Source organism: Monodon monoceros, unplaced genomic scaffold, assembly GCF_005190385.1.
Source record: "Monodon monoceros isolate NGI ecotype Baffin Bay Population unplaced genomic scaffold, NGI_Narwhal_1 Super_Scaffold_3, whole genome shotgun sequence".
Taxonomy (NCBI): Eukaryota; Metazoa; Chordata; class Mammalia; order Artiodactyla; family Monodontidae; genus Monodon; species Monodon monoceros.
The window spans coordinates 95,982,278-96,007,685 of record NW_021703780.1 but is presented as its reverse complement, the minus strand read 5'-3'; the positions used below and the strand labels follow the sequence as shown (position 1 = coordinate 96,007,685).

Here is a 25,408-nt window from a genome sequence, read left to right as displayed (position 1 = left end):
GGGTCAGCCTGGGCCTTGAAGCCAGAGAGATGTGGGTTCAGATCCTACATCCCCACCTACTACTTTGGTCACCTTGGGACCACCACTTAACCCCTGAGTTCAGCATCCTCAGTGTTGAGACAGGAAGAGTGATACGCCTCCCTCTCCAGGGGCTGCTGGAGAGATCAGAGACCACCAGCTGTGAGGCAGACCCCTTAGTTCTCACCCATCCTCTCCTTAGTCCCTGAGGGCGGTACCGGTCGGGGCAAACTTACAGACTTCAGAGTCACACTGGCCTGCATTCCTATCTGGCCTCTGTCATTTACCAGCTCCATGATTTCAAGTAGGCTACACAATCTCTCTGAGCCTCAGTTTCCCCATCTATAAAATGGGCATGAAAACAACATCTGCCCCTCATTGTTGTTTTGCGGATGAGTTGGGCTGTGGTGGGAGAAGCCTCTGGCACGGTGCCACGCACATAGTCAGTGCCCGCACGTGGCAACTGCACTTCCCATCACTTTCTGAATTTTTATTTCTCTTCCGACCCTCTCAGCGAGATGACCCTACCTTCATCACTGACTCAATGGTCACTTCAGGTAACTCCCTTTCCCTCCCAGGGCTCAGTTTCTCCATCTGCAAAATGACCACAGGACCACCCAGGCCCTGCCCAGGTCTGAGATTTGTGTATCTCAAGCAGCCCCACCGGGCTGGGCTGTATCTATTATTATTAACTGATGCCCTCACCCGAGCCCTGTCCTCAGCCCCCGAAACCCGAGCTGCCTGGTTGCCTGGCAACTGAGGCGCGAGCTGGGGAGGCTTGGGTGTCAGGGTGTCCAGCTGCAGCCCCCTCCCTGCAGGCCGGAGCCCCGTCACTATGGTCACTATGTGGCCGGGAAGCAGGAGGGCTCAGGGCTGGGACCCTTGACCGGGGCAGCCCAGGAGAGGCCTCCTCTTCCTCTCATACCTGCCCAGGGCCGACCTGTCTCAGAGCCCACTTTCTCGGGGTAAAAGGGGCCATCAGCCTGGGATATTTTTATAGATGGGGCACGTGGTCAGGCTCGCAGAGGGAGAAATCGGAGCTTCCTCGCGTTGCTAACTGATACGGTGGCTGTCACTGTCACCCTCTTCTTGGAAGCCTGCAGCCGAAGTTTGCCCAAAAGCACAGATAATTCCCTGACCCACTCCTAGCGCTGCCCTCAGGAGGCCTGATGCCGCTTCCTGGAGCTTTGAGGGCACTTTGCATGGCCACATTTAACCAATCACATCACCCCTGCACGACCTGCCCTACGTTTTCATTCATTCACCCACCAAACATTGTACTGAGCATCCATCCCAGCTCTACTGTATTCTCCCTGACCGTGGGCAAGTTACTTCACCTCTCTTTGCCTCATTTTTCTTTTCTGCAAAATGGGATACTAAGAATACCTGCCTCAGAGTTGTGATGTGGATCGAATGAGATGACGACTGTAAAATGCTTAGCACAGATCTTGGCACATAGAAAATGCTGCATAAATGTTAGTTTATCATGATTATTTGCATGAAATTGTTACAGTGTGCAGAACCCGTGCTGCACAGGGAGGGAACAGGGCTGTGTCCGATTCCTTTCTGTCCACATCGCATCCCACAAGTCCAGGCATGTAGTGGGCCCACAGCAAAAGTTTGCCAAGTGAGCGGAAGTGAGAAATGAACTCTTTGCCCCAAAATCTATTGCTGCTCAGGGCACTGATTGCTAGGACATCGACTTTAAACATCTTTTACAGTTCTGGGTACTTCTTAGAATCTATTACGGCTGCGTCATCTTCACAATTACCAAAATGGGTTTAAAGTCACTTTGTAGATTTTCACTCTCTTCCCTGTGTTTGGGGTGGGGGTGGGGCAAGTAGGTGCATGGCTAATTCAGGTGGACTTGAACTGCAGGACAGACAGCTAGGGGAGGGATGGGCAGGAACCTGGGAATGAGCACTGCCTTGCATTTTGCACCCTGGGCGCCTCCCTTGCCTCACAGTCCCAGCACTGTGAGGGACCTGCATCAAGGAACTTGCTTGTCTTCTTTGAGCCTCAGTCTCCTCATCTTTAAAATGGGCACCCTGCCCCCTCTGCCCCAGAGTCACAGGCAAGACAAAGGAGGTAGTACTGTGAAGAACCCCTTCCAGTAACAGTCCTTAATTATAAGAAGATAGCGATGCTCTCCACGGAAAAGGGCTGGGCTGGCACCTCCCCAGGCCTACCATTCGTCAGCAGAGCCACGTTGGATGGCCGCCAGCCCTCTGGCCCAGGGGCCGTTTCTAACAGCAGGTGATGCGGCCAGGCTGACGGCTCCAGGATTTCACCCTTGACTTCTTCCAAACACAGGAAGGGGCTGCCATCTGCTTCCCGCCCCTCATACCCAGCCTGCCAGGTCAGCCAAAGCCCCCGCCTCGCACCTGTCAGCAGTGTTGCAGACAAGAATCCCACTGGGGGGTTTCCTATGGATGCTGAAGTTGGCGAAAGCCTGGGGGCCTCCTCGCAGCCCCCAGCCCACCTGGACACCAGGAACTCAGATCTGGGGATCTGTCAAGTGCCAAGGTCAGGAGTACAGCCTTGGGAGTCAGACCACGGTGCAGACCCTGATGTGACCTTAGGCAGTCACCCCACCATCTGAACCTCAGTTTCATCATCTGTAACATGAAGGAAATTAGGGTGTCGACCTCAGGGGCTGTTATGCATGTGAGCGAGATCGTGCCTAGAAAAAGCTAAACGGCATTTGGCAGTCATAACACTTAGTTGCTCTTATGATTATTTTTATTACTGTTACTGCTGCTCTGCTGCCATGATTACTGTGACCATCTCCCTGCCAGGGAGGTGATCTCATTTCCTCTAGTTAGGCCACAGCATCCATCCTTCCTGGAGGCCAGTGCTGGGTACACAGTAGGCGCTCAGTGCGTGCTCTCTGCCTCAAAAGCAAGCAGCTGTTGGAGAAGTGGGTGAGCCCAGGACCCAGGCAATCTTGTTCTCTCTCAGTTTCTGAGGTCAAGCTGTGGGTTCCTGTGGTCACTCAGCAAGCTTCTGTTAGACACTGACTCTGTCTGTCAGGTGCACTGGGGATCTGGAGAAAGATGGACACAGTCCCCTGACCTCGATGGTGTCAACGGTCAAGCCCAGTGGAGGGATCAGTTGTCTCTGCCTGGAGAGTGGGGTCGGTATAGTGTTCACTGAGAAGGGGCCCTCTGAACTGGGCCCTGCAGGGTGAATAGGAGTCTACCAGGCAGAGAAGCAAATGGAAGGGAAGAGCTTGTGCTAAGGCATGTTCACAAGGAAGCTCTGAGCTGATTTTTTTTATTTTTTAAAACAGGAAATTTTCCCCCCATAGATGTCCCAGTATCCAGAAGATAGCTCTGGCTGATCCAAGGGCAAACACATGGCCACTGGGGGGTGGATTCCGAGAGCCATAGAAGCCCCCTCCCCTGTGCCCAATCCAGTGTCCAAGACTTACCACAAGCCAGTATGTGAGGGTCTCTTATAAGCTCTCTAGTCCAAGCTCCTCATTTTACAGATGGAGAAACTCAAGCCAAAGAGGGAAGATGGTGGCCCAGGGACAGTTGATGGCAGACCTCCTGGCCAAGCCCACCCAAAGCCCATCCACCCATGGCTGGGGGTGACCAGCCCCGGAGTTGTATGTTCTGTGCAGAATTCTGATGCCCCAGGTTGCCCCCCGGAGACATCACTCTCTGTGGGGCCCACCAGAGGCCCCTGCATCTTTCTCGCCTTAGTTCCTTACTTCTGAAATGTAAATAATCAGTGGGTTCTTTGTGAACTTCAAGCTGAAAAGCATTTCATGACTCGTATAAAATGATATTCTGTCGTCGCTGTCATTTCGTTCAGGTCGAGCCCTAATGGCAGAGTTCCCTGAGAGATAAAGTCATCTGATGGCATGGTGTGGCGTTCAGAGGTTCAGGGCCACCTTGCAGACAGCCACAGAGACAGTGACAAGGCAGCTTCTACAGGTTGGCCTTCTGTTCTGTTCTGGAGCCTTTGTGGGTGCCCCCTCTCGCCACCCACCCATCTCCCAAACTGTGAGACTAAGGTTGTCTCGAGGTGGTAGTAAGAGTCTTTGCCATGACCCATGGCTCCCTAACATCCCCCTACAGGCACCATCTAGAGTCTTATTTCCAAAATATATACATTTCTGCAAATCTCAGCACAGCCCCCGCTGCCCCCGCCCCCAGCTCACACATGTTCAAGCAGGCTTATGCGTGCCCTCGTGCAACCACACGTGTGCTCCCTGGCACACGTTCTGCCCTGGCACACACATATGTATGCGTCCACGGTCATGAACTTCAAGTGGAGAAGAGGGAGCAGGGTTGTTCTGTGTGAGCTGGAAAACGCCCATTAACTGTAAAACAATAAAAAGTTAGCAAGAAGAAAATTTCAGCTCAACCCAAAGAACTCGGTAATTCCCAGCGCGGACATAGATTATCATGGAAGGAGGGCATGAACCCCCTGTCAAGGGAAGCATGCAAGCCCAAGCAGGACTCTACACAGGTGCTATGAAGGGGCTTGGGCATCCCAGGGATTTTCACCTCTGAGGTCCCTTCTGGTCTGTGGATTCAAGGAAGCTTGTGGAATCAGGGCCTCTTCGGGCTTTCCCTCAAGTCTTGCAAGCAGTGACACCCCTCCGGTGTTCTCTGCCCTGGGGCGGGGCTTCCTGGAGCACCCCCGCAGCTCAGGACGTGGCGCACAAGGGCCAGCTCCGGGCAGGCCTGGCATCGTTGGCACCTGTGGCCGCCGCTAAAGATGCACACACCAGAGCCCCCGGAACCTGGCACCCATTTCATGCCAGGCCTGACCCTGGAGAGGGAAAGAGAGGTGACGGCTCTGGCTTTGTCAGTCAGTTGTAACAAGGAGTCTGGGGTAGCAAAAGCCCTGATTTAGCAGGAGGTGTCAGGGACTGAGATATCTAGAGAGGTAGGGAGTGAGTGAGGTAGGCTGGAGAAAGCTCCCAGGACATGGAATTGTGCACGATTTGTTCTGACTGCATCTGAAACCCAAAATCTAAACTCCCCTGTATTACACCCAGCAGAGAGCAGGCCTCAGAAGCAGCGTGACATGAGGTTTGAAATCTAGGGGACATCAGGCTCCCCCCACCATGGATCCCTGTACGCTTTCTTTTCTGGGAGACACCCCAGGGCCATGGGGAACTCCAGGAGAGAAAGGAAGGGCAGACATGGCTGGAGCAGGACTTTTGAAAAGCAGAATAACGGTGATGGGGTGGGGGAGGGGGTCTGGGCCGTGCCCCACGGGGAGAGGAAGGGAAATCAGAGGAAGTGGCACCTTTGGGGGCCATTGTGGGAGGTCTGCTGATGTGGATACCTCCAGGGTCCAAGGTTTGGGGTCTCCTGGGGCCTTGGAAGCACTTTGGCTTTTGAGCTCTTAAACTTTCTGGCAGGACTTGAACTTCCTTGAGAAGCCGGAGGGGTCAGGCTGGGGCTCAGGGCTGGTTCTTAGTGAGAAATGGGGAGGGGGTATCTTCAGGGCATCCCTTAGGCCTCCTGGCCAGCTCCCAGGATCGGAGATGAACTGGCACTCAGGGAAAATCCTGCACAAGGATGAAGGTGAGACATATCCCTGGAATATCCCAGAAACAGAGGAGAATGTCTTAGGAGGGTAAAAGCTCTGGCAGAGGCCTTGGGCCTGAACCTGGCTCTGCCAGCACCTGCTCTGAGGACTTGGGCCAGTGCCTTCCACTCAGGGCCTCCATTTCCCCGTCTAGAAATCACTATCATTCCAGTTGATTGTGTGTCTCTCACTAGCCAGGCTCTGGGCTGAACCCTGTGCCCTGCATCAACTCACATTATCTTCCCAGCCACCCTGCAAGGAAGGGACCGTCTCCATTTTAGAGACGCGGCAACTGAGACCAGAGAAGTGCCTTGATTTACCCACGATCCCTCAGTGATGGCAGATTGAGGGTTCTTACCCAGATCTCTCTGACTCTAAGCTCAAAGAAAGGGATTCTGACCCTACTAGGTTGCAAGTCCACTGAAAAGTGGTTTAAGAATTCACAGAGGGAAGAAGAAGCTTCTGGGAGTGGGAGGAAATTCCCAAGAGAAGATGGCACTAGGGATTGTGGGTATAGGGGCCCCGATATGGGGTAGAAGCAGCAGGCGAAAAAGAACGGGTGTTCCAGGTGGGAATCCCAGCCACGCAACGTGTGGAGGAGGGGCTGCCGGGGCTCCACGATGATGGGGAGAGAGGGGAGCCAGGCTACACACACCCGTCGTCGCCGCCTTACGTTCGCTTCAGGGAAGGTAAGGCCCACGGCTCTGCACAGCTTCAGTGAGGCTGGGGTCCCCTGGGCCCACACCCCCAGGGAGGCTGCGTTCGCATCTGTCCCTGTGCAGATGGCTGGTGAGCACAGCTAGCAGCGCCCACCCGCACCCCCTTCTGTCGCCGGGACTGGCTGCGCCGGGGAGCGTGGTGCGGCGTTATTTTTAGAAGTGGCGCCATCTGTTCAAGGTGCCGGGCGGATTCTGTTTGTCTCCGCAGTGGCCGGGACAGCCATGCCAAGTCAGGGGAAGAGCTGCAGAGCTGGCCTGCTGGGTGAGGGGGCCAAAGAGATTCTGCAGGCCCATGAGGCGTGGGATTCTGGGGTCGGGGGTCTGGGACTGCCAGAGGGGAGGCTCCGGGGCCAGGGACGGCCATCGCAGGGCGTCCTGTGCTCCCAGCGCCCCGCCTAGTCCCTGGGCCTGAGCCTGGACCTGCCTCCTGACAGATTCTGACCTGACCTTATCCCTGTTCTCCAGCTTTGGGTAGAGAACAGAGAAGAGTTGGGGGGAGAACAGTACGATGACCAGACCACAAGGATCCTCTGTGGGATGTAACACTGGGTGTGGCAGAAGACACGGGTCTGATCAGTGTGGTCCAGGAGGGCCAGGACATCTCCCCACTAGACCCCAGATGCTTCTGTGTGTCACACTGTCTTAGCCACCACCATCTTCTGGCTTCTGAGTCATCCTGGGAGGGACTTAGGCAGGGTTTCTGATGGCAGATTGCCTGGGTTCGAATCCAACCGTGATGTGACCCTGGGCAACTTCCTTAACCTGGCAAAGCCTCCACTTGCTCATCTGTGAAATGGGATGCTGGAGCAGCTGCTTCCCAAGGTTCAGGTGCAGATTTGCCAACTTGCTTTCTGTAATGCACGCTGCCTGGGTGCATTCAACACCCGCTCATCCAGCCACTCGGCTGACCAGTTTTCACTTTCCAAATGCAGGCTGCATCCCCAGATCTGTTGTCCCCAGTGTCCTTCTGTAGTCAGATTGCTTTCTCAGTGATGGAACCAGCATTGGTGGAGGCTGGTCCTGTGCTGGGGGCTGGAGAGGCCCTGTTCTCAGAGAGTTCACAGTCTAGTCGGGGAGGCAAGCTGGTAGAACCCACCCCAAGACCGAGGGTGGAGGGTGCAAAGTATAAGCTGGCAGTGGGAAGGGGGTTGAAATGTGTAGCAGAGGAATTAGAGAGAACTTCACAGATTGGCACTGGGGCTGGACCTTAGAGAGGAAGGTTTGGATTAGTGGCAAAGTGGGTGTAGACCATCGCGGATGGAGGGAACAGTATATACAGAGGGTCGGAGGCCGGAACATGTGTTAGTTGTTCAGCAAATACAAGGAGCTGACTTACACCAGAGCCCAGAGAAGTTGGCTCTGAGCCAATCAGGCAGGATCCTGGATGCAGTGGTTGTGAATATGTTTTTGTTTAATAGGCACCAAGGAGCCAGTGGTGGTTTTTAATCCAGAGGGTGGCATGTTCAAATCCAAGAGGTTTTTAGAGCCGGACAGGTCCCAGCTCCACTCCTGGCTCTGCCACTTGTGAGCTTTGCGGCCTTGGCATGATGTTATTTCACCTCTTTGAGTCTCAGTTTCCTCATCTGTAAAATAGGCATAAGAATGCCGACCTCATGGGGTTATTGTGGAATAAGATGTTTTCAGAGCCTAAGAGAGCTCCTGACACATGGAAGCCACTCAGCAAATGAGAGTCCCTGTCAGCATCACTCTGGGGACAGTGAAGGTGGAGGGGGTGGGTTGTGAGGAACCGGTTGAAAGGTTGTGGATAAGGAACCTGAACTAGGTCAGGGGCCCAGGGCGGCGAGGAAGACAATGAAGCTTGAGTTCTTACCCCAGTGGTCCCTGGGTCTGGGTACCTGACTGAGTGTAAGGAGGGAACGGAGTCGAGGGCTACCCTGATATTCCCATTCTGGGAATCTGAGAGGACGCTTTACATGCCGTAATTGGTACAGAGGTCACAGAAGGATGAGGACATGTGGAAGAGTCTGAGAGCCTGGAGAACCTTCAGAGGGGACATTTGAGAGTCCTGGAAAGTTTGGTTCTGGAGCTTAGGAGAAAGGGCAGGATGGAAAGGGCAGTTTGGGAATCAGTCATGTTCAGATGCAGGTTGATGTCAGGTGGGTGACATTGCCAGGGAGAGGTGAGGCCTTAAGAGGGTCAAGGGCAGGACTGTGGGAAAAGACTGCAGTTCACCCAAAACAGGGAAGCCATAGGGGAGTGGGAAGAAGGGATGGGGGTCATCAGGTGTGGGCAAGGGTGTAAAGACAGAAGGGCCCTGGAGCGGCTGGTGGGAGTCATTCCCAGAAGACACCTAGGGCCTGGCCTAGCCGGAAGTGGCATTTGGAAAAGCAGGGACAGGGAGCTGGAAATGATTTTGAGCCGTAGGCTGGACTACAAGAGCAGGACAGGATTCTAGAATGCAGAACCAGGGGAATGTTGGCTACAAGAGGAAGAAGGCCGAAAGAGGGGCTGGAATGGGACCCCCAAAGCTCTAGGGCAGTGGTTCTATTTGTTTAACACTCCCAGCCACACCACCAGAGATTGACCCATCTCTGCAGGCTTGGGCATGGGAATCTGTGTTTCAACCAGCACCCAAGTGATGCCAACACAGGTGGCCCTTGGGGAACCACACTTTGAGTGACCCTGCTCTGGGGTCCCCGAGCTCCACTCAGAGAAGCTTTTATCAAGAGAGGAAGGAGAGGAAACCTTGGCCATGGGAGGCAGTTCCTGCTCTGGGCTCCTCCTCTGGCTTCCAGACCTTCTGATTCACCACCTTCAGGTCTGAAGCCAAGTCAGTGTCCCGACAGACATCACTAACTTTCCACCAAGGAGGCTCTGAGGGAGAGAACCTGGGCTGGGGCAGGAAAGGCAGTGAGTGCACAGTCACCAAACCAGGGATAGTTCCGCTTGAGCCTGGAAGACTCACTGCAGTAGTGAGAAGTAGAATCTGAAAAACACCCCCGAACACATACAAACACCAACCCCTGCCAGTGCCTGCACCAGTCTGACTCCCCTTCTCCTTGGAATCTAGGAGTCCTGCTTTTCTGCCTTTTCTCCTTTTCTATATAGTTCTATTTCCTGGCCTCTGTATTCTCAGGCCACATAGAATGACTTTCCCCAAGCCTTAGCTTCCAGCTTCTCTGATTTGGACCCCAAAGAACTTACCCAGCTATTCAAAAGTAATCTCCCAACTTAAACTCATCCCTTGGCATCTCTTTGGGTGAATTTTCCTTCCCCATTCCATGGAGGAAAGAATTTAATAAATTCAGACAGAATGAGATGCCACCACTTAACTATGGTCCCAGCAGGAACCAGAGGGAAGGGACCAAGCACAACACAAAAGAATGGATCATTAGTGGTGGGATTTCTGGCATTGGTGACAGGTGGCACTGATGGGCCAAGGTGAGTCTTCTGTGTATGCATGTAAGTGGCCCCAAGTGACCTTTTGCCTGGTGTCATTTTCTGGGCTCAGGCCTGCTCACTAGGACACCTCATTGCCTGACAACCTGGCTTTGAGCGACAGCACAAATACCTAGGGTCAGCTACCCATGCCTGCTCACATAACTCAAGGAAAATGCCCTGTGCCCTCCCTACTGCACCCACACCCAGTTCCTCAGGCTTCCCAACCCTGTGCTCCGTTGGTCAGCACTGCTATCCTGGGTAGCTCTAAGGGCACTCTAACCCTTTGCCCTATGTCAGCACCACAGAACATGGACAGCTCCTTGGCACGTGGTCCCTAAAACCAACTCAGATCCCGAATCAGCACTGTGGCCTTGGGGACAGCTCCCAGTGGAGACCGTTCCCCACTGCGTGTTTCTTTGTCCTCCCCAGGGGGGCTGTCAGTCAGCACCACAAGCACGTGGGCAGCGCTCACTCCCGGCCTCTGCTAGTCAGCCTGCAGTGGAGAGAGGGGGGCCTGTGGTTATCAGATTCCCTGACCTTAGCTACCCAATCCCTCCCAGCACCCACCTCCATCCATCCATCAACACTTCATCCCCAGAGACGGCTCCCAGGGCCCCAACCCTCCACGGTCAGAGGTGAAGCCTGAAGACTCCCCAAGGAGCCAGCGACCTGCTGTTGTTTATGGTCAGAGCACTGACATGGCAGAACCCTGTGCTTCATTATAGAAACAAGAAAAAAGGGTAGGAGCCTGGTCTGGTGGAAAGAGGGATGGGAGTGAGCCCTTAAGAGTATCTGTGTGTGTGTGTGTGAGACCTGCCTCTGCCGCCCTAACCCCTCCAACCAAAGACCTATGCCAATCACTGCACTCTCTTTTTCTGTTTCTCCTCTGGAAAACGAGAGCGTGGCAATACCTGTGGCCTAGGGTTGTTGTGAAGGATTAAATGAGATAACAAATGTGGAGCGCATAGAATGGTACTTGGCACATAGCAGGTATGATCCAAGCGTTGCTGTTATCATTTTTTGTCCTTTCTTCAGGCCTCTGCTTGTAATCCACGGAGACAAAGCTGGAGGCAGGAGAGAAGGAGGCAGATGAAGACAGGAGGGGACAGTGTCACTATAGCCAGTTAGGATCTGGAGGCTGGGGGCAGCCAGGGAAGTCATTGCATCTGTAGGGAAAGTTGGGCAGGGCAAGAAATGAGGCTGGGGAGGTGGCTGAGACATTTGACTGAAACCAGAGGACACTGTCCAGGACAGCTGGTCCATCTTAGGCAGAGTCACCGTCCCCAGCCTTCTCACTGCATGTCCCCTCTCTTGCAGGCCAAAGTGAAGTCTCCCCCAACACTTTTCTGCCTCAGCTAAGCTTTCTTGCCTTGATATGCTGATGACTTTACTGTTTTTGCTTCATCGGAAAACTCTCCTTTTTAAAGGGAAGATTTCTAAACAAGGAGCACATAAAGGGTACAAATCGTGGAAGGCAGGCACTGCCATGCAGAGGCTGAGGGGGGCGGGCAGTGGATGTCAGAGGCACCAGGTGAATTCTCATCAGCCTGTGACTCCCAGGTTCTAGGGCATTTCTCCTTCCTTAGGCCTCCAGTCAAGCAGGAGTTGGCTTGCAACTAGAATGGTGCTCTTCTGGGGATGGCAGGACAGCAAGGAGGCTTGGGGAAGTGTGTGTGCCCTTAGAAGCAAGTATCCGGTGATGGGAGAATCCTTGAGGATGGCGCTAAAATGGCCCCTTAAGACTGAGTATCTGTCCAATCCCCCTCTCACTTTATAGGACAGGAAACTGAGGCACAGGGAAGAAGGCATTGGTCCGAGGCCATACCATGAGTTGGTGAAAGGCATTGGGACACAGAGGAAACACAGAGGCTTTGGACTCAAGCAGGCATATTTAAACTATGCCAGGTCCCACCTGTACGGCATTGGTCATCTGTAACCCTCTGAGCCCCAGCTTTCTTGCCTGTAAAACAGGGAGAGTGATACTACACAGCCCATGGAAGCCTGTGCTAAGCAATCTCTATTAATAGTAGTGGTCAAGCCAAGATTGGGACTCAGCAGATCTGGTTCCCAGGCAAGTGCCATTTGGATTACATCCTCCCAAAATCTGAAGCAAAAGTTGTGCAGGAATCATTCAACTTGGTCTGCAGAGCCTGACCATGGGGTTTCGGGGGACTCTGTGTGGCAAAGTGAGCATAACTTCAACAGCTAGAAGGAGGGTCTGTGCACCTCCCTTGCTCTCTTCAGAGTCCCAGTGCTTGGGGCAGGGCCTGAGACGCAGCTTTTTATTGGAGAGGTGGATGGATGGATAGATAGATGGATGGATGGATGGATGGATGGACAGGTGGATGGACAAGTGGATGGATGGATGGATGGATGGATGGGTGAGTGCATGAGTGGGTATGTAAGACACCTAGAGGACCAGAAATGTGGGGGTTTTCCTACCATGTAACACTGGAAACTCCTTTGGAGAACAGGGGAAGTAGAGAGAGTTGACCCTGCTGGGCAGCTAAGGGCTGGGGACCTACCCTCCCTTGAGCCAGGCAGGAGAGTGAGAAGCTATGTGAGACACCCTGAGTGCCTAGCAGCCCACACCCTGGCCCTGCTTCCGCCATCTGTGCCTTTGAGGCTGGTGCGTGGCTGCTTCTGTGGAATATATATATATATATATATATATATATAATTTTTTTTTTTTTTTTAGATTTTCCTTTTCTGGTTAACAGGATAGGAGTTTTCTAAAAATAGCACTAAACTCGCCTCTGAGGTATTCATTTTCAATTCCCTTCCTCTTTCCCCGTTCTGTCTCCTTGACTGTGAGAATTCAAAGCCGAGACTGTCATTGTCAGCTTTGATGCACACACACGCATACACACACACAGATCGTGGGGCTTGCACACTCAGAGGCGGGCATGGGCACACACATCTCTGGCTCACTCACACTCACAGGTACACACTCATTCTGACGTACTCCGGTAGACCTGCACAGCACTTCTTGTCCTCCAGGGTCACACAGAGTCAGTACACATCTGCTGACACACCACAGGTACCCTCTGACACACACATACACGGAACATTCCCTCCCCCAGAGAGGGGCGGCTAAGACAATGGCTACAATGCTTTGACTCTCCCAGTGAGGCTGAGGGAAGAAGAGCAGTTGTCCCTCTGCCCCAGCTGCCTGGCTGAGGTCACCCGTTTCCCCGGTCAGCACCGAGGAGGGTCCCCTCAGCTGGGGCGGGGCAGGGTGGGGACCACAGAAAGGCCAGAATTTGCATCCAGGAGAGGAAAGAAAATGTCCTGCCTGTGGGGATTAGTCAGGACCAGAGCAGAGGAGAGGCTAGCCCTGTAAGCTGTGCCTACAAACTGGGACCCTCCCCAGCCTTCCAAGCGGTGCTGGGAGCCTTGTGGGGATGGCGCGGTTGGCCTGAGCCCCATGTTCAGGACAGTAGCGTGGGGGACAGTCTGAGAGCAGACTTGTGGGGGTGAGCTGAGAGCAGAGGGAAGGAGCGAGTTAAGTTACCATCAGAAGAACAGTCCCTGTTGAACAAGTCTTACGCTGTGCCAGGAACTGCTCTAAGCTCTAGCTCAGGTAGGCCTCGCAAAGCCCTGTGCGGAGGGAGGCGTGCGGTTAAGAGGGGATGGAGGCCCAGGGAGGGGCTAAGACCTTGCCCCCCACCCCCACCCCCATCACAAAACTACCAAGTGGCAGCGTCAGGCCTCGTCATCAGGGGTCCAGACGGGGCCTCACTGGTGCCAGGGGCGATTCAAAGCGAAGGGTGACTTTATAAATACGTATTAAGTTGGCATTTAAATTCCGCAGGTCAGAAAACAGGAGGATTCGGCATCTGGAAATTATTTTTAGCATGTAATTCATTTGCGATGTCCCATCCTTCAATTAGGATTTGAAAAGCTGATGGTTTAGGTTTTGGGGTGTTTCTTTTAAAACCTTCCTTCGAAAGATAGATTTCTTCTTTGTTAAATTAACTCCAAAAAAAAAAAATCCATTGCTCGTTCCTCTGCCAGAGTCTCTCTTGGCAAAGACTTTTTATTAAGGTGCCCCAACCTATTCTTGAGTCACTGAAATGTAACAATACAGAGTCATTTAAATGCTAATAAGATGAAACCGAAATGCATAAACCCAATATTGTCAGAACATTCATTCTGGATTCTGAAGGAGCTGGCGCATCAGAGCCTGAAGGGACTCCAGAGAACACTAGTCCAATCTCTTCAGTTTCCACATGGGAAACTGAGGCCCAGGGAGGAAAGGGGCTTGGCCAAGGTCACACAGCAGGAGCTTGGAAAACAGGGAGGGGCTTTTCAGTGGGCTGTGACCCCAGTTGGCTGTGTGACCCCTAGTTGTGTTGCTCAACCTCTCTGGGCCCAGGACTGGCTGCCCAGACATCTGCCCTGCCCAGGCACACGTCTTAGCTCGGGTTGGTATAACAGAATACCATAGGCTGTGTGGCTTAAACAACAGAAATTTATTTTTCATAGTGCTGGAGGTTGGGAAGTCCAAGATCAAGATACCAGCAGATTCAGTTCCTGGTGAGAACCCACTTCCCGGATTACAGATGGCCACCTTCTCACTGTCCTCACACGACCAAGAAAGATCATCTCTGTCATGTCTCTTTTTTATAAGAAGACTAATCCCATTTGTGGGGGTTCTACCCTCATGACCTAATTACCTCCCAAAGGCGCCACCTCCAAATATCATCACACTGGGGATTAGGGCTTCAACATATGAATTTGGGGCAGGGGGACACATTCAGTCCATAGCAGCCAGTGTGCCCATCAATTAGGACAGGGGTGACTGTCAGTGTGGTATTAAGAACTGGCTACAAATGAACCTCATCTCAGCCTTGAGGGAGGTGCAGTTGCTAATAACAGGGTGCGTAGGTAGGAGGGAGGTTGGGGGAGGTGCAGAAGCCAGCACTGTAGAGTATCTGCTCCAGGCCTGGAGCCACACAGAGACCCACACATAAGGGCCTCAATGGGTCCTTACAGCAGCCTGTAAGACAGATGGGTCAACCTCACTGGGCAGATGAGGCCCAGAAAGGTTAGGTGACTTCTCCAAAGTCACACAGCCCATTTTCCTGAAGGGGAAAAAAACTCCCTACTCATGTTAAAAGGAAAAATCTTCTCTAATACCCTGGGCCAGGTCACATCTTCCTGCTCTGGACATGCACAGCACCTGGGACTCCCTGTCATGGCAAACCCATCATATTATGGAGGTCACTCATCTAATTGTCTCTCTTCCCCCTTGTCAGCACAAAGTAGGTGCACACAACACAATTAATGAGTGGTTGGTTGGATGAATGGATGGATGGACATATGGGTAGATGGATGGATAGTTGGTTGAAGATCATTGTTCATCTTAACACAATAGTCATTAAAATCACCAGTAGCCCATTAACTCATCTCTGCTGTTGTCATCACAGATATAATTACTGCTAACGGGTCTCATAGCTCGTGCTGTCAGAGATGTAATTATCAGTGCCTGTAGGACACGCCACAGGTAGCAGGAAGACAGATAGAAAACAGCACCTCGGCGTTACAGAGTCCCTTGTGGTTTTTGCAAAGCACTTTCATTCACATATGGCACTTCATTTAAGCATTGTAAGAACCCTATGAGGGAGATGCACCAGGGAAGGCAGCAAAGCATCCTGATTAATAACAGTGTCTCTGGATCCAGACTGCCTGAGTTCAAATCCCAGCTCTTCCACTCGCTAACTCTGTGACCTTGGGCAAGTGACTTCACCTCTCTTGGCCTCAGTTTCCTCATATGTTCTAGGGAATAACAAGACTACCTGTCTCATAAAGTGGTTGTATGGATTGCTAATAATCACAATAATTAGTGCTTACCATGCGCTTGACTCAATTCTTAGTATTTTGCATGAAATAATTCACTTAAGCCTCATAATACCTATGAAGTAGATACTATTACTCCCCCTCCCTTTGTTTAAGATAATGAAACTAAAGTTAATTGGCCTCCCAGTCTGTTGAGAGGTGGCAAAACTTGAACCCAGAGGCTGTGTCTTCTAGAGCCCCTCCAGTTAACCTCCACGGCATCTCTACACACAGGCCTGCTTGGTCCCTGCCTCACCTGCTCCTCTCGGGGATATACCGTTGGGGTCAAAACTCACGGGTTATGGTGGTGGTGCATGCCCAGATGGCCAGGGACCCCAAGTATTCCTGCAGGACTGCGGGTGGGAATCCCAAGCACGCACTTTCTTTGGTGTCTCGTGTCTCTGCTTAAGGCATCAGGCCCATTTTAAGTTCTACTCGGTAAGATACCAGTTGGCCCCAGTGTGAAAATAAGGCTTCCTATTGCATCCTTGAGTGCAAGTGCCCTCCTGTGAGGTATGACAGGCTTCTCCTGTGGCTCCAGCACCCCCTGATCCAGGCTGGGAAACTCTGTACCCCGGGTGGAAGCTCACTGGATTTGAACACGGTGGTTCACAATTAGTTCCCAGTAAACTGGGAGGTAGCTGGGGCACAGGGGAGAATGACTTATTTTACAGATGAAGAAACTGAGCCTCGGAAAAGTGAAAGGACTTGCCCAGGATCCCACAGCCGGGGTTCAGGAGATCTCGGATTTGAACCCGGATTGCTGTGATTTAGGATCCTGTGTTGTTCTTTAGAGAGAGGGGAGGGAGCGCCCCCTAGTGGGAGGGGAAAGAGCAACGGGCTGGCAGTCAGGAGATCCCAGCCCAGCTCTGGGCTCCGTCCGCTCTTGCTCTGTGTGTCTCTGGACAAGTTCCTTTCCCTCTCTGAGCTTCAGGTTCCTCACTGGGAAAATGAGATTAACCCTAAATTACCTCCAGGTCTAAAACTCTGTGCAAGAGGAAAGGATTGTGAAGGAAAGAGATGGGGCAGGGGAGGGGGACACGAGGTTGGAGTTGGGGCTGGGGTGGGGCTCAGTCCCACCTTCCTGCCCCCACCTCTTCCCCCTCACTGTTCTGGGCCTAGGACGGCCAGCTTTCCGCGGCTGCTGGGCGGGGCCAGTCCCTGTGCCAGACCCAGCTGAGCTCAGCAGAGGCCCTTTGTCACCCAACGCTTGCCGGGGCCTTGGCCACCGGTGTTGGGTATCTGGGTGGATTGGGTTCTCTCCTGGCAGCTCCACAGATGCCACACTCCGGCAAGGGTGGCCAGGCGGGCAGGGAGTAGCCGGGGCTCCCTCCTCCTCCTGGGCTCCCTAAGGGACGTGGCAGCCGCGGTCCGTGGTTCCGGACTCTGGGGCCCCAAGGTGAGGGTTCTGTTGACCCCGGTTCATTCTGAGGGCCACAGTGACATCCTGGTGAATATGCACGAGACGGACCCTCTGGCGAGGCTGAGGCCCTCGATCAGTGTAGCTGCGGGCTGCGGGTGCAGGCAGGTTGCTTCCTCCCATCCCCACGCCTGTGAGACTCAGCGGGGAGAGCAGTGCGTTTCGGCAGATATAGGAGGCGTGGACAGGGGAAGCATCCGTGCTGGGGCGTCTGGGAGCTGTTACCTGGGGGCAGGGGGGTTAGGCCCCTGATTGTGTGGGCATGGCATGTGTGTACACAGGGTTGTGAGCACTGGTATTTTTGAGGGGAGGAGGTGGGGATGTTAAGATGACGCCTGTAAATGTGACTACGTGTGACAGTGTGCATGGTGGGGAGGGGGTGTCCGCCACCGTGTGTGTGAAGGGGGCCCTGTGTTGGTGTGTGTGTATGGCAGTGGGTGGGCCCTAAAAATAGTAGGCAGGTGGGGTGTTGCACCCCAAGCGGCATGTCACAGGGTGTGTGTACACCGGGGTTCGTATCGCCAAGTCCGTGTGTCCATAGTGGACAATTAGGGGGTTAGCATGTGTTATGAGGGTACATCAGGCTATGCTGGGGGGTGGTATAGCATGGAGGGCCTAGTGGGTGTCAGTACGTTTGGATTTGCAGTGGGTGCCGGTGCACGATGGGGTATTGTACGAACATCCACGTCCAGGTGTGTGTATGTGTGGTGGGTGTTATTTGGGGTGGGGGTGCCTGTGTGTAGCACCTGCAAGCCGGGCCTTCCTGGGTACCTGTCCCATGAGGCCTCCAGTGTCTGACCCCTGTCACCACTCTCTGCTTGCCCCTGCAGGAGCCACCACCCCTGACCATGTAGATGCCAGCTCCAGGGAGCAGCATGGGCCCCGCTGAATGGAGACTCCTGGGTCTACAGCCCTGAGCCCCTCCGGCCCCTGGACCTTGCCCCACGCCCGGGGACGCCCCTCAGAGCCCACCGCCACTGTCGCCAGCCCACCTCGGCTGCCCCCTGGAGTCAGCTGCCACGAGCCACAGCCGTCCAGTGAGGTTGTGCTGAGGACAGCCACACGGAGCCATCGCCTGGCAGCCTCCTGTCCAGCACTGACCCTCGGACCCACCCCGAGCGGGGACTGCAGCAGACATGGGTGACATGACCAACAGTGACTTTTACTCCAAAAACCAAAGAAATGAGTCGAGCCATGGGGGCGAGTTTGGGTGCACGATGGAGGAGCTGCGCTCCCTCATGGAGCTGCGGGGCACCGAGGCCGTGGTCAAGATCAAGGAGACCTACGGGGACACCGACACCATCTGCCGGCGCCTCAAAACCTCACCTGTCGAAGGTAGGTGCACAAGGCTCAAACACGGGGTTTGAATTCGGGGGTCAGTCAGACCCTGGGCTCCCTTACCCAGGCCCCACGAACCCCCCTCATCTAGGCTTGAGCATGGAACCAGTGAGCCAATTCCAGCTCCCTAGCCCCTGCTGCTGGGCTGCGTCATGTCCGACTCATCCAAATCCAGACTCTGGGGATCCCTCGGTCTCTGGGGCAGCCGTGGAGCTGCTGGGAAGACAGGGCAGGCAGGAAGATGGGCTGTCCCGGGAAAGGTGACAGATGCCCATGTGTGTCTTGCCCTGGAGCTGGGCATGGGGCTTTCTTACAACTGCCAAAGTGAGCAGGCCTGCGATCTCCAGACAGAGAAGGTTTCAGCTTTCTGGAGGGGACCAAAGCCATGTCATCTGCCACAAGGCGGAGAGTAAGGGCACCAGCCCAGCTTGGGCACCAGAGCTCAGAGTTTGGGTTCCATCCCCGCAGTTACCTTCCCCTCACGAGGAAGAAGAAAAGTTCCCTAAATAAACCCCAAAAGCACAGGTGTGAGGTACTCTGCCCTGGCACTCCCAGTCCTGCAGCTTGGTGCAAAGAAGCTGCACTGAGCCTCACTTTCTTCCTCTGGAAGACGGCCGATACCTACCTCACAGTGCCTAGTGGAAGCCTGAGCGCACAGTAGGTGCTCAGTAGGTACAGCATACAGTAGGTGCTCAATGTGTGGTAGCCATGATTATTCTAAAGAGAGTGGATGACAATCCCTCCACCAGGTATAGACCACAACCTGGGAGGCAGGCAGCATTTGAAGTCTCATCCCCACTGACAGACAAGAAATCTGAGGCTGCCTGTGGACCTAGCTGCTCAGCCAGGGCCAGACAGTCCGTTGCTGTGCCAGCACCCACCGTGCCCTGCGGCGCCAGGGGTCAGTGTCCCTCTTCGTCTGGGGCCCTCCTCTCTTGGGTCAGGAGGAAAAGCTAAGACTGGTCCTTCTTCCCAGATTCGCTGCTGTCTCTGATGTTTTGCCCACCTTGCTGAGTCTGGGCAGAAGTTTAGAAACACCTTTTGCTTTTTTGATATTGTCTGGTTTTGTTTTGGCAGGGAGGGTGGAAAGAGGGGAAGCGTCATTTCTTCCCTGCGTGATTCTAGCTCAGGGCTTGAGAACAGCCACGTGTGGCCCTGAGGTGGGAGTGGGCTCAGCCTGGGGGGCTCCTGGGCCCCGGCCTCATGTAAACATCAATCTGTGGCAGAATGGCCCATGCTCACCTCCACCATCAGTTTGGCACACCTGACCTGCTAGGAGGCAGGGTTGTCCCAATGGTCTTTGCCTTTTGAATGGGACCAGGAGATTCTCTTGAGTCAGGAATTATTAAGTGTCTCTGGACCCCAGACTCTGTGGCGAACCTGATGGAAGCTATGGCCCCTCCCCGCAGAAGAAGAGTCAACTGTGTGCAACAGTGTGGTCCACGCTACTAGCATGTTCGCAGAGCCCCTCAAAGCCAGGCCCTGGACCCCAGGTTAAGAAATCCACCCTCCCCTCCCACCTGACAGGCTCGGGGACCTGGGAAATCGAGTGGCTCATGGCCACGCTCCAGCTGGGGACAGCAGGTGTGCACCTGAGGGCAGGAATCCTGTCCTGCTCCTCTCTGAACATCCAGCACCCATCCTGGTGCCTGGCACAGAGGAGGGTGGGTAACTGACCCATAAAACCCTGAGATGTGGCCACTGAGTCCCCAGCCCACAGAGAGAAGCTCTCAGATGGCTGAGCAGCCAGAACAGCAGATAATCCAGACCAAGTGCAGCAAGGACCCCAGGGATCGAGGAGAAACGAGATGGGTGGGCAGTGGAGGTTAGGGAAGGCTACCTGGAGGAGGAGGTGTTTGAACTTGGCTATGGAGGGAAGAGAAGGGAAAGCATGTGATGTGGCACAGAGCCACATTTCTTAGAATTCCCCAGCCTGCTGATGTGCTGCAAGAAGTTACATGAAAAGGAAAATAAAGGAGACTTTGTTTTCTCATCTGTAAAATGGAAACGATAATGACAGCTCTGACTGTTGCTCTGCTGCCTGTCAGCTGTGTGCCTCTGAGGCTTTTGTCTGACCTCTCTGGGCCTTGGTTTTCTAATATTTCATGAGCATCAAGTGAGATCTCTCATGGGAAACGTCCCTGAGAAGGAGGAAAGCCCACAGTAGGATTAACCAGAGCCCCTGCTGCCTTGATCCCCTGAAGGATTTCCCAGGGTGCAGATGGAGCTGAAAGAGGTTTGGGGAAGGACAGAGGAGCATAATGCTACTCTTGGGCTTGGACTTGGACAACTTGGGTTCAAATCCCAGCTGTGTCACTTAACAGCTGTGTGATTCTGGGCAAGTTATTCAGCCTCTCTGTGCCTTAGTTTCCTCATCTGAAAAATGGGATAATAATAGTGACTACCTCATGGGGTTGTGGTGAGGCTAAAGTGAAGTAGCTTAGTACCCTGCCTACCAGGCACATGGACAGCACCGTGTATTAGAATTCAGCCCCAGAGACTAAACGCCTGCATTTCCCCATCAGTAACATGGGTTTTGAACGTTGAGATCAGGCCAAGTTCCCGGCATAGAAGTCCTCAGTCAACATCAGCTTTTGTTGTTTCCAGTATGATTATCACTACTCTGGCAGAAGCAGTCACGTTCTCCGGAAACGGTGAAATCTGACGCTTCTGGGACACTGGCCAGTGTCCGAGCTGATGCTACACGTTTTACTAGGCTGTTCTGCATCCTTATCACCCACATTCCCGGCAGCAGGTGGTGTTACCCATTTCACAGATGGGAAGCATGAGGGCTCAAGGCCACCACCATGGCTCACATCAGCTCAGACTTTGAACACAGCTGTGTCAGACACCACAGCCAGGTGTGCCCTCAGCCCCCAGCCACGCGCATGTACCTAGGAACAGTCCTGCGAAGGTGCCTCCTGTCTGCCAAGGGTCTGAGGAGGGTGGAGCCACCAGGGCACTTTTCATTTTCCCTCTCATGCTCAGCATTTGTCCTGCCCTGTTTAGCCCTCTTCTGACTCAGAGAAATGCTTGGCCTCCAGCCCCAGCCCCCAACTTCAAAGCCCTGTGGTCTGGAGCTGTCCCAGCTCCAACCTGTCCCAGGGTCCCAGGTTGGCCATTCCCGACACCCCCTGCCCTAGTCTGCTGACGTCAGCAGGGAGCAGCCTCTGAGTCACACTCCCGGAAACTGCTCCAGGCCCCGCATAAATTAGCCTTCCTGTTCACATCCAGCTAATTTTAGGCAAAAAGATCTCTGCAAGTGATAGAGGGGATCTGAAGCCATAGAAATCAACTCCCACCCGGGGCACCACCTGCTGCCCGCACAGGCCGTGAACTCAGCGCCCGTGGTCTGGCAGTGTTGGGTATTTCACTGGGCCATTGCGTGCCGTTGCTTTCCTCTCCCACTGCCGGTTCTCTTCCATCCTGGTAATGCCCCTCCCTTCGTGCCCTCCACTGCTCCCTTCTTTTCATACCCGTCCAGCCTAGGACAGTAGAGCCCCTGCGACCCAGGTTTGAATCCTGACTGGCTTACTCTTCAAGGGACCCTGGGAGAGTTCAGTGAATCCTCTCTGAGCCTCAGTTGTCTTATCTGTAAAATGGGCATAACACTACCTACCTCACAGGATGATGTGAGAAATAAATCAGGTCATCCACATGAAGGGCTTAGCACTGTGTGGCAGTCCCTAGACACTTACAAAATGATGTTCATTATCATTGTTATTATTATACCCAAGTATCTCTTTTTTTAAAAAAAAATCATGATCTGGCCCCATCCCTGTACAAAAATTAGGCAATTAAATAAGATGGTGCCCAACAAAGGGTCAGTGTGCTATCAGAGGAGGCTTCCCAGAGGAGGCGACTTCGCATTGTCTGGAAAGATGGGTAGTGGGTGCTGGGGTGGCCTGTGAGCCCTGAGGCAGGAGCTGATTGTCATTCTCCACTGTATCCCAGCACCTGCTGCAATGCCTGGGGCTCAGAAAGCATCAGCAGAATGAAGGAAGGGAGGGAGAAGGAAGAGGTGGGGTGCTTAGCGTCCCTCTCTGTGTAGTATGGAAGGCTGCAGTGTGGGGACAGGACACAGGACACCCTGCGTCACCCAGAGAACACTTAGCTTCGGTTCCCGGGAGCCCGGAGTGGCAGTGCCCTGAGCCACTCACTCGGCATGCATGGCTCTCGTCCTTCACTCCTGACCCTGCACCACCAGCTGTCAGCAGGGGCAGCTCAAGAGGCCCTGCTGGGCGCTCCCTGCATTGCATATTTCATGGTGGGGGAGAAAGGGGACAAAGAAGACAGGGCAGCCGCAGGGTAGGGTGGGAACCGGATACATCGGAGTGTTGTGAAATGGAACCTCCAGTTAATTTTGTATGAATCCTATGGCGTGCCCAAGTCGGGGAGAGAGAGGGGCTGAGGGAGGACAGGAGAGCAGATCGTGGGAGATGGTACCCCATGTGGCATGAACACGATGATGAACAAGACACCCCTCAGACCTGGCAGGGCCCACATTGCGCAGAGCCACCACTGCGCAGGCACGGGGCGGGGGGGGGGGGGGGGGGGGGCACGAAGGCAGCAAAGGGGGTCTCCTGTTTGTCACTGTGACGCTCTGTTTCTCCGTGTGCTCCGTCTCCCCAGGTATCTCTGGAGCCCTGAGAGGTCAACAGGGAAAGTGAGGCAGACACAGCTGTAGCAGTGTCCCAGGCAGGGTGGAGCTGGGGGCCGCTCAGACACAGGGTCCATGCAGGGAATTCATACGTGGCCAGAGATGAGGGAGGACGCCTTCCCCCACCAGCCCCTCCCCACCGCCGTCTTCATGTGAAGCAGCCCAGAACGCTGTCAGGGGCGAGGCCTGGAGGAGCAAAGCCCCTCCAGGTATTTAAGAGGCTGAGGTAACCAACCACCGTCTCAAATACATGCAGGGGTGGAGGAGGGCCAGGCGTGAAGCCTGGGGAGGCTTCCCAGCCTTGCCTCTGTCACTGAGTAGGTTCATGACCTCAGGCAAGATATTTAGACTGGTAACTTCAGCTTTCTCATCTGTAAAATGGGAATTGTGCTACTTCGCTCTCTGCCGTTTGGAGATAGTGAGTTGAAAGTGCTTTGAAGGTTTTCTACCAAACAATCATCACCATTTCTATCTATTAGGATTCTATTTGACAGAAACCCATCTCAAACTGGCTTATGCAAAAAGGGGATTTTCTGGCTTGTGCACCTGAGACGTCCAGGGATTGTTCTGGCCTCAGGCATGGCTGGATCCAGGGCCGCCAGTGCTGAGAAGGGCTTTGTCCGTCCCTCTCCTGCTCTCTTCCACCTCCACAATCCTCTGTATTGGCTTCATTCTCGGGCAGGCCTTCACCCCGTGAGGCCCCTAGCAGCCAAAGGCACCTCTTTCTCAGGGTTCCCCCCCTACTGGGTCACCTGGAGCCACTCTTGAACTAATCCCTGTGGCCAGAGGATGGAATAGGCTGATAGGCCAGACCAGGTCTTATGCTCACCTCAGAGGGGTGTGGTCCTACTGTGTGCGGGGGAGGTATGGAGGAAGAGCAGGCATGCTGCATGCCCTTGAGGATGGGGAGAAAGGAGAGAAGTGCGGAGGCAGGATTCAGGAGCACCAAGTCTGGAGTGATCATAATGACACTGTTAATAATTACACCAGGGAAGCAGGCAGAAGCTGGGTCCGTCCGGGTGGACGGGGGTCTACGACTACTGTCCCAGCAGTGAAGGGGCCAACTCTGTGTCATGGTCAAGTCCTGGCTCCATTCTTATCCAGCTGTGGAACACTGGGCCAGTTACCTAACCTCTCTGTGCCTCAGTTTCCTCATCTGTGCCATGAGATTATAACCGTGCCTCTTTCACAGGGTCGCTGTGAGGATCACAGTAACACGTGTCAAGCGCTGAGTGCATGGCAGGTGCTGTCTCAGTGTCAGCTGGGGACTCTGGGTGACTTGAAGGGACAGGTTGGGTTTAAATTAGTGGAGAAGAAAGAGGCAGCTTATCAGGGCAGATAATGGGCTTAAGCAACACGTGTGAGTCTATGGGTTTCCAAACATGAGTGCCGTATTTGATTTGCAAGGCTTATATTCCCTCCCCAACCCCCAGCGCCACTGGGAAAAATAAATCCCTTAGAAGCACAGCTTTCTGCGAAAGTCGGATGAATCACGTGTAGACGCTTTCCAGAATGCCACCTGCACATCTTTCCGAATCATCAATGAAATAAACCCACGTGCCGATTGATACGTGCTCTCCATCTTCCCAGGCTGGGGCAGCGGAGTCTGTGCTGGACAAACGGTTCTGCAGGCCTGGGGAGAATGCAGAACAGTTAGAGAAAGGGCCCCACCTGCCACTGACGGGGCTCCTGGGGGGTTCCAGCAGGGCTAGAGGGACTGCACCTTCCTTGAGCGATGCTGCTTGGCTTGGTCAGTGCTTCGTCATCAGGCACCCAGAGCGGGTGTGGAGGATGTGGGCTGGGGGGGAGCATTTCAGGTAGGCCTCTCACTAGGTGGACCCACCATCCACAAAGCCTGCTTCCCAAAGCCACCTACTGGCTGTAACAGACTGTGAGCACTGACTTGAGTTCCAGCTCTACCCTCGGGGCCCTTGAGCACGTCACTCCATCCCTCTGAGCCTCAGTTTCCCCATCTGTAAATGGTATGATAAGAATACCCACCTGCCAGAACCAGTGGATACAGGTGTTCAAGATTGTCCCAGTTTTTCCCCCTGTTTCTGTCATACTGAGCGGAGATGTAAGCTGACACATTCACGCATTGAACAAATGTGTGTTGTGCACCTGCCATGCACGGGCTTGGGCCACGTTGTTCCTCTGGATTCCGTATGCTCCTCAGGCGGTATCTGTGTGATGTGGCTGAACATGGGACAGGTGGGAGGCCGGGACGGGGCAGCCTTCCAGCACATTCTCTCTTGGTCCAGGGTCCAGGATGGTGGAGCCCCTTCCTGACCCCCTTCTGCTCCAGAGCTCCCTAAAGATTCCCTGGAAAGGGGGGTGTTGCAGAGCTGGGTTGTAAATCCCCCTGCCCTGAAGACTCTTTCCAGTCTAGCTGTGATAGGTCTGCCAGCTGTGATCCCAGTTCCAGCTATGATTCCAGGTACAGCTGTGATACAC

General features: G+C 53.9%; 1 protein-coding gene across 2 annotated transcripts in view; it reads left to right on the top strand.

Annotated features, from left to right (window-relative positions):
- The window catches only part of ATP2B2 (ATPase plasma membrane Ca2+ transporting 2), a 194,675-nt gene that overhangs the window by 62,991 nt on the left and 106,276 nt on the right, over positions 1-25,408 (top strand). For both annotated transcript variants that reach the window (XM_029242567.1, XM_029242568.1), the window contains exon 2: positions 17,787-18,291. In XM_029242567.1, the coding sequence (XP_029098400.1) occupies positions 18,093-18,291 (199 nt within the window). In that variant the 5' untranslated portion in view covers positions 17,787-18,092. The remainder of the gene's footprint in view (positions 1-17,786; positions 18,292-25,408) is intronic.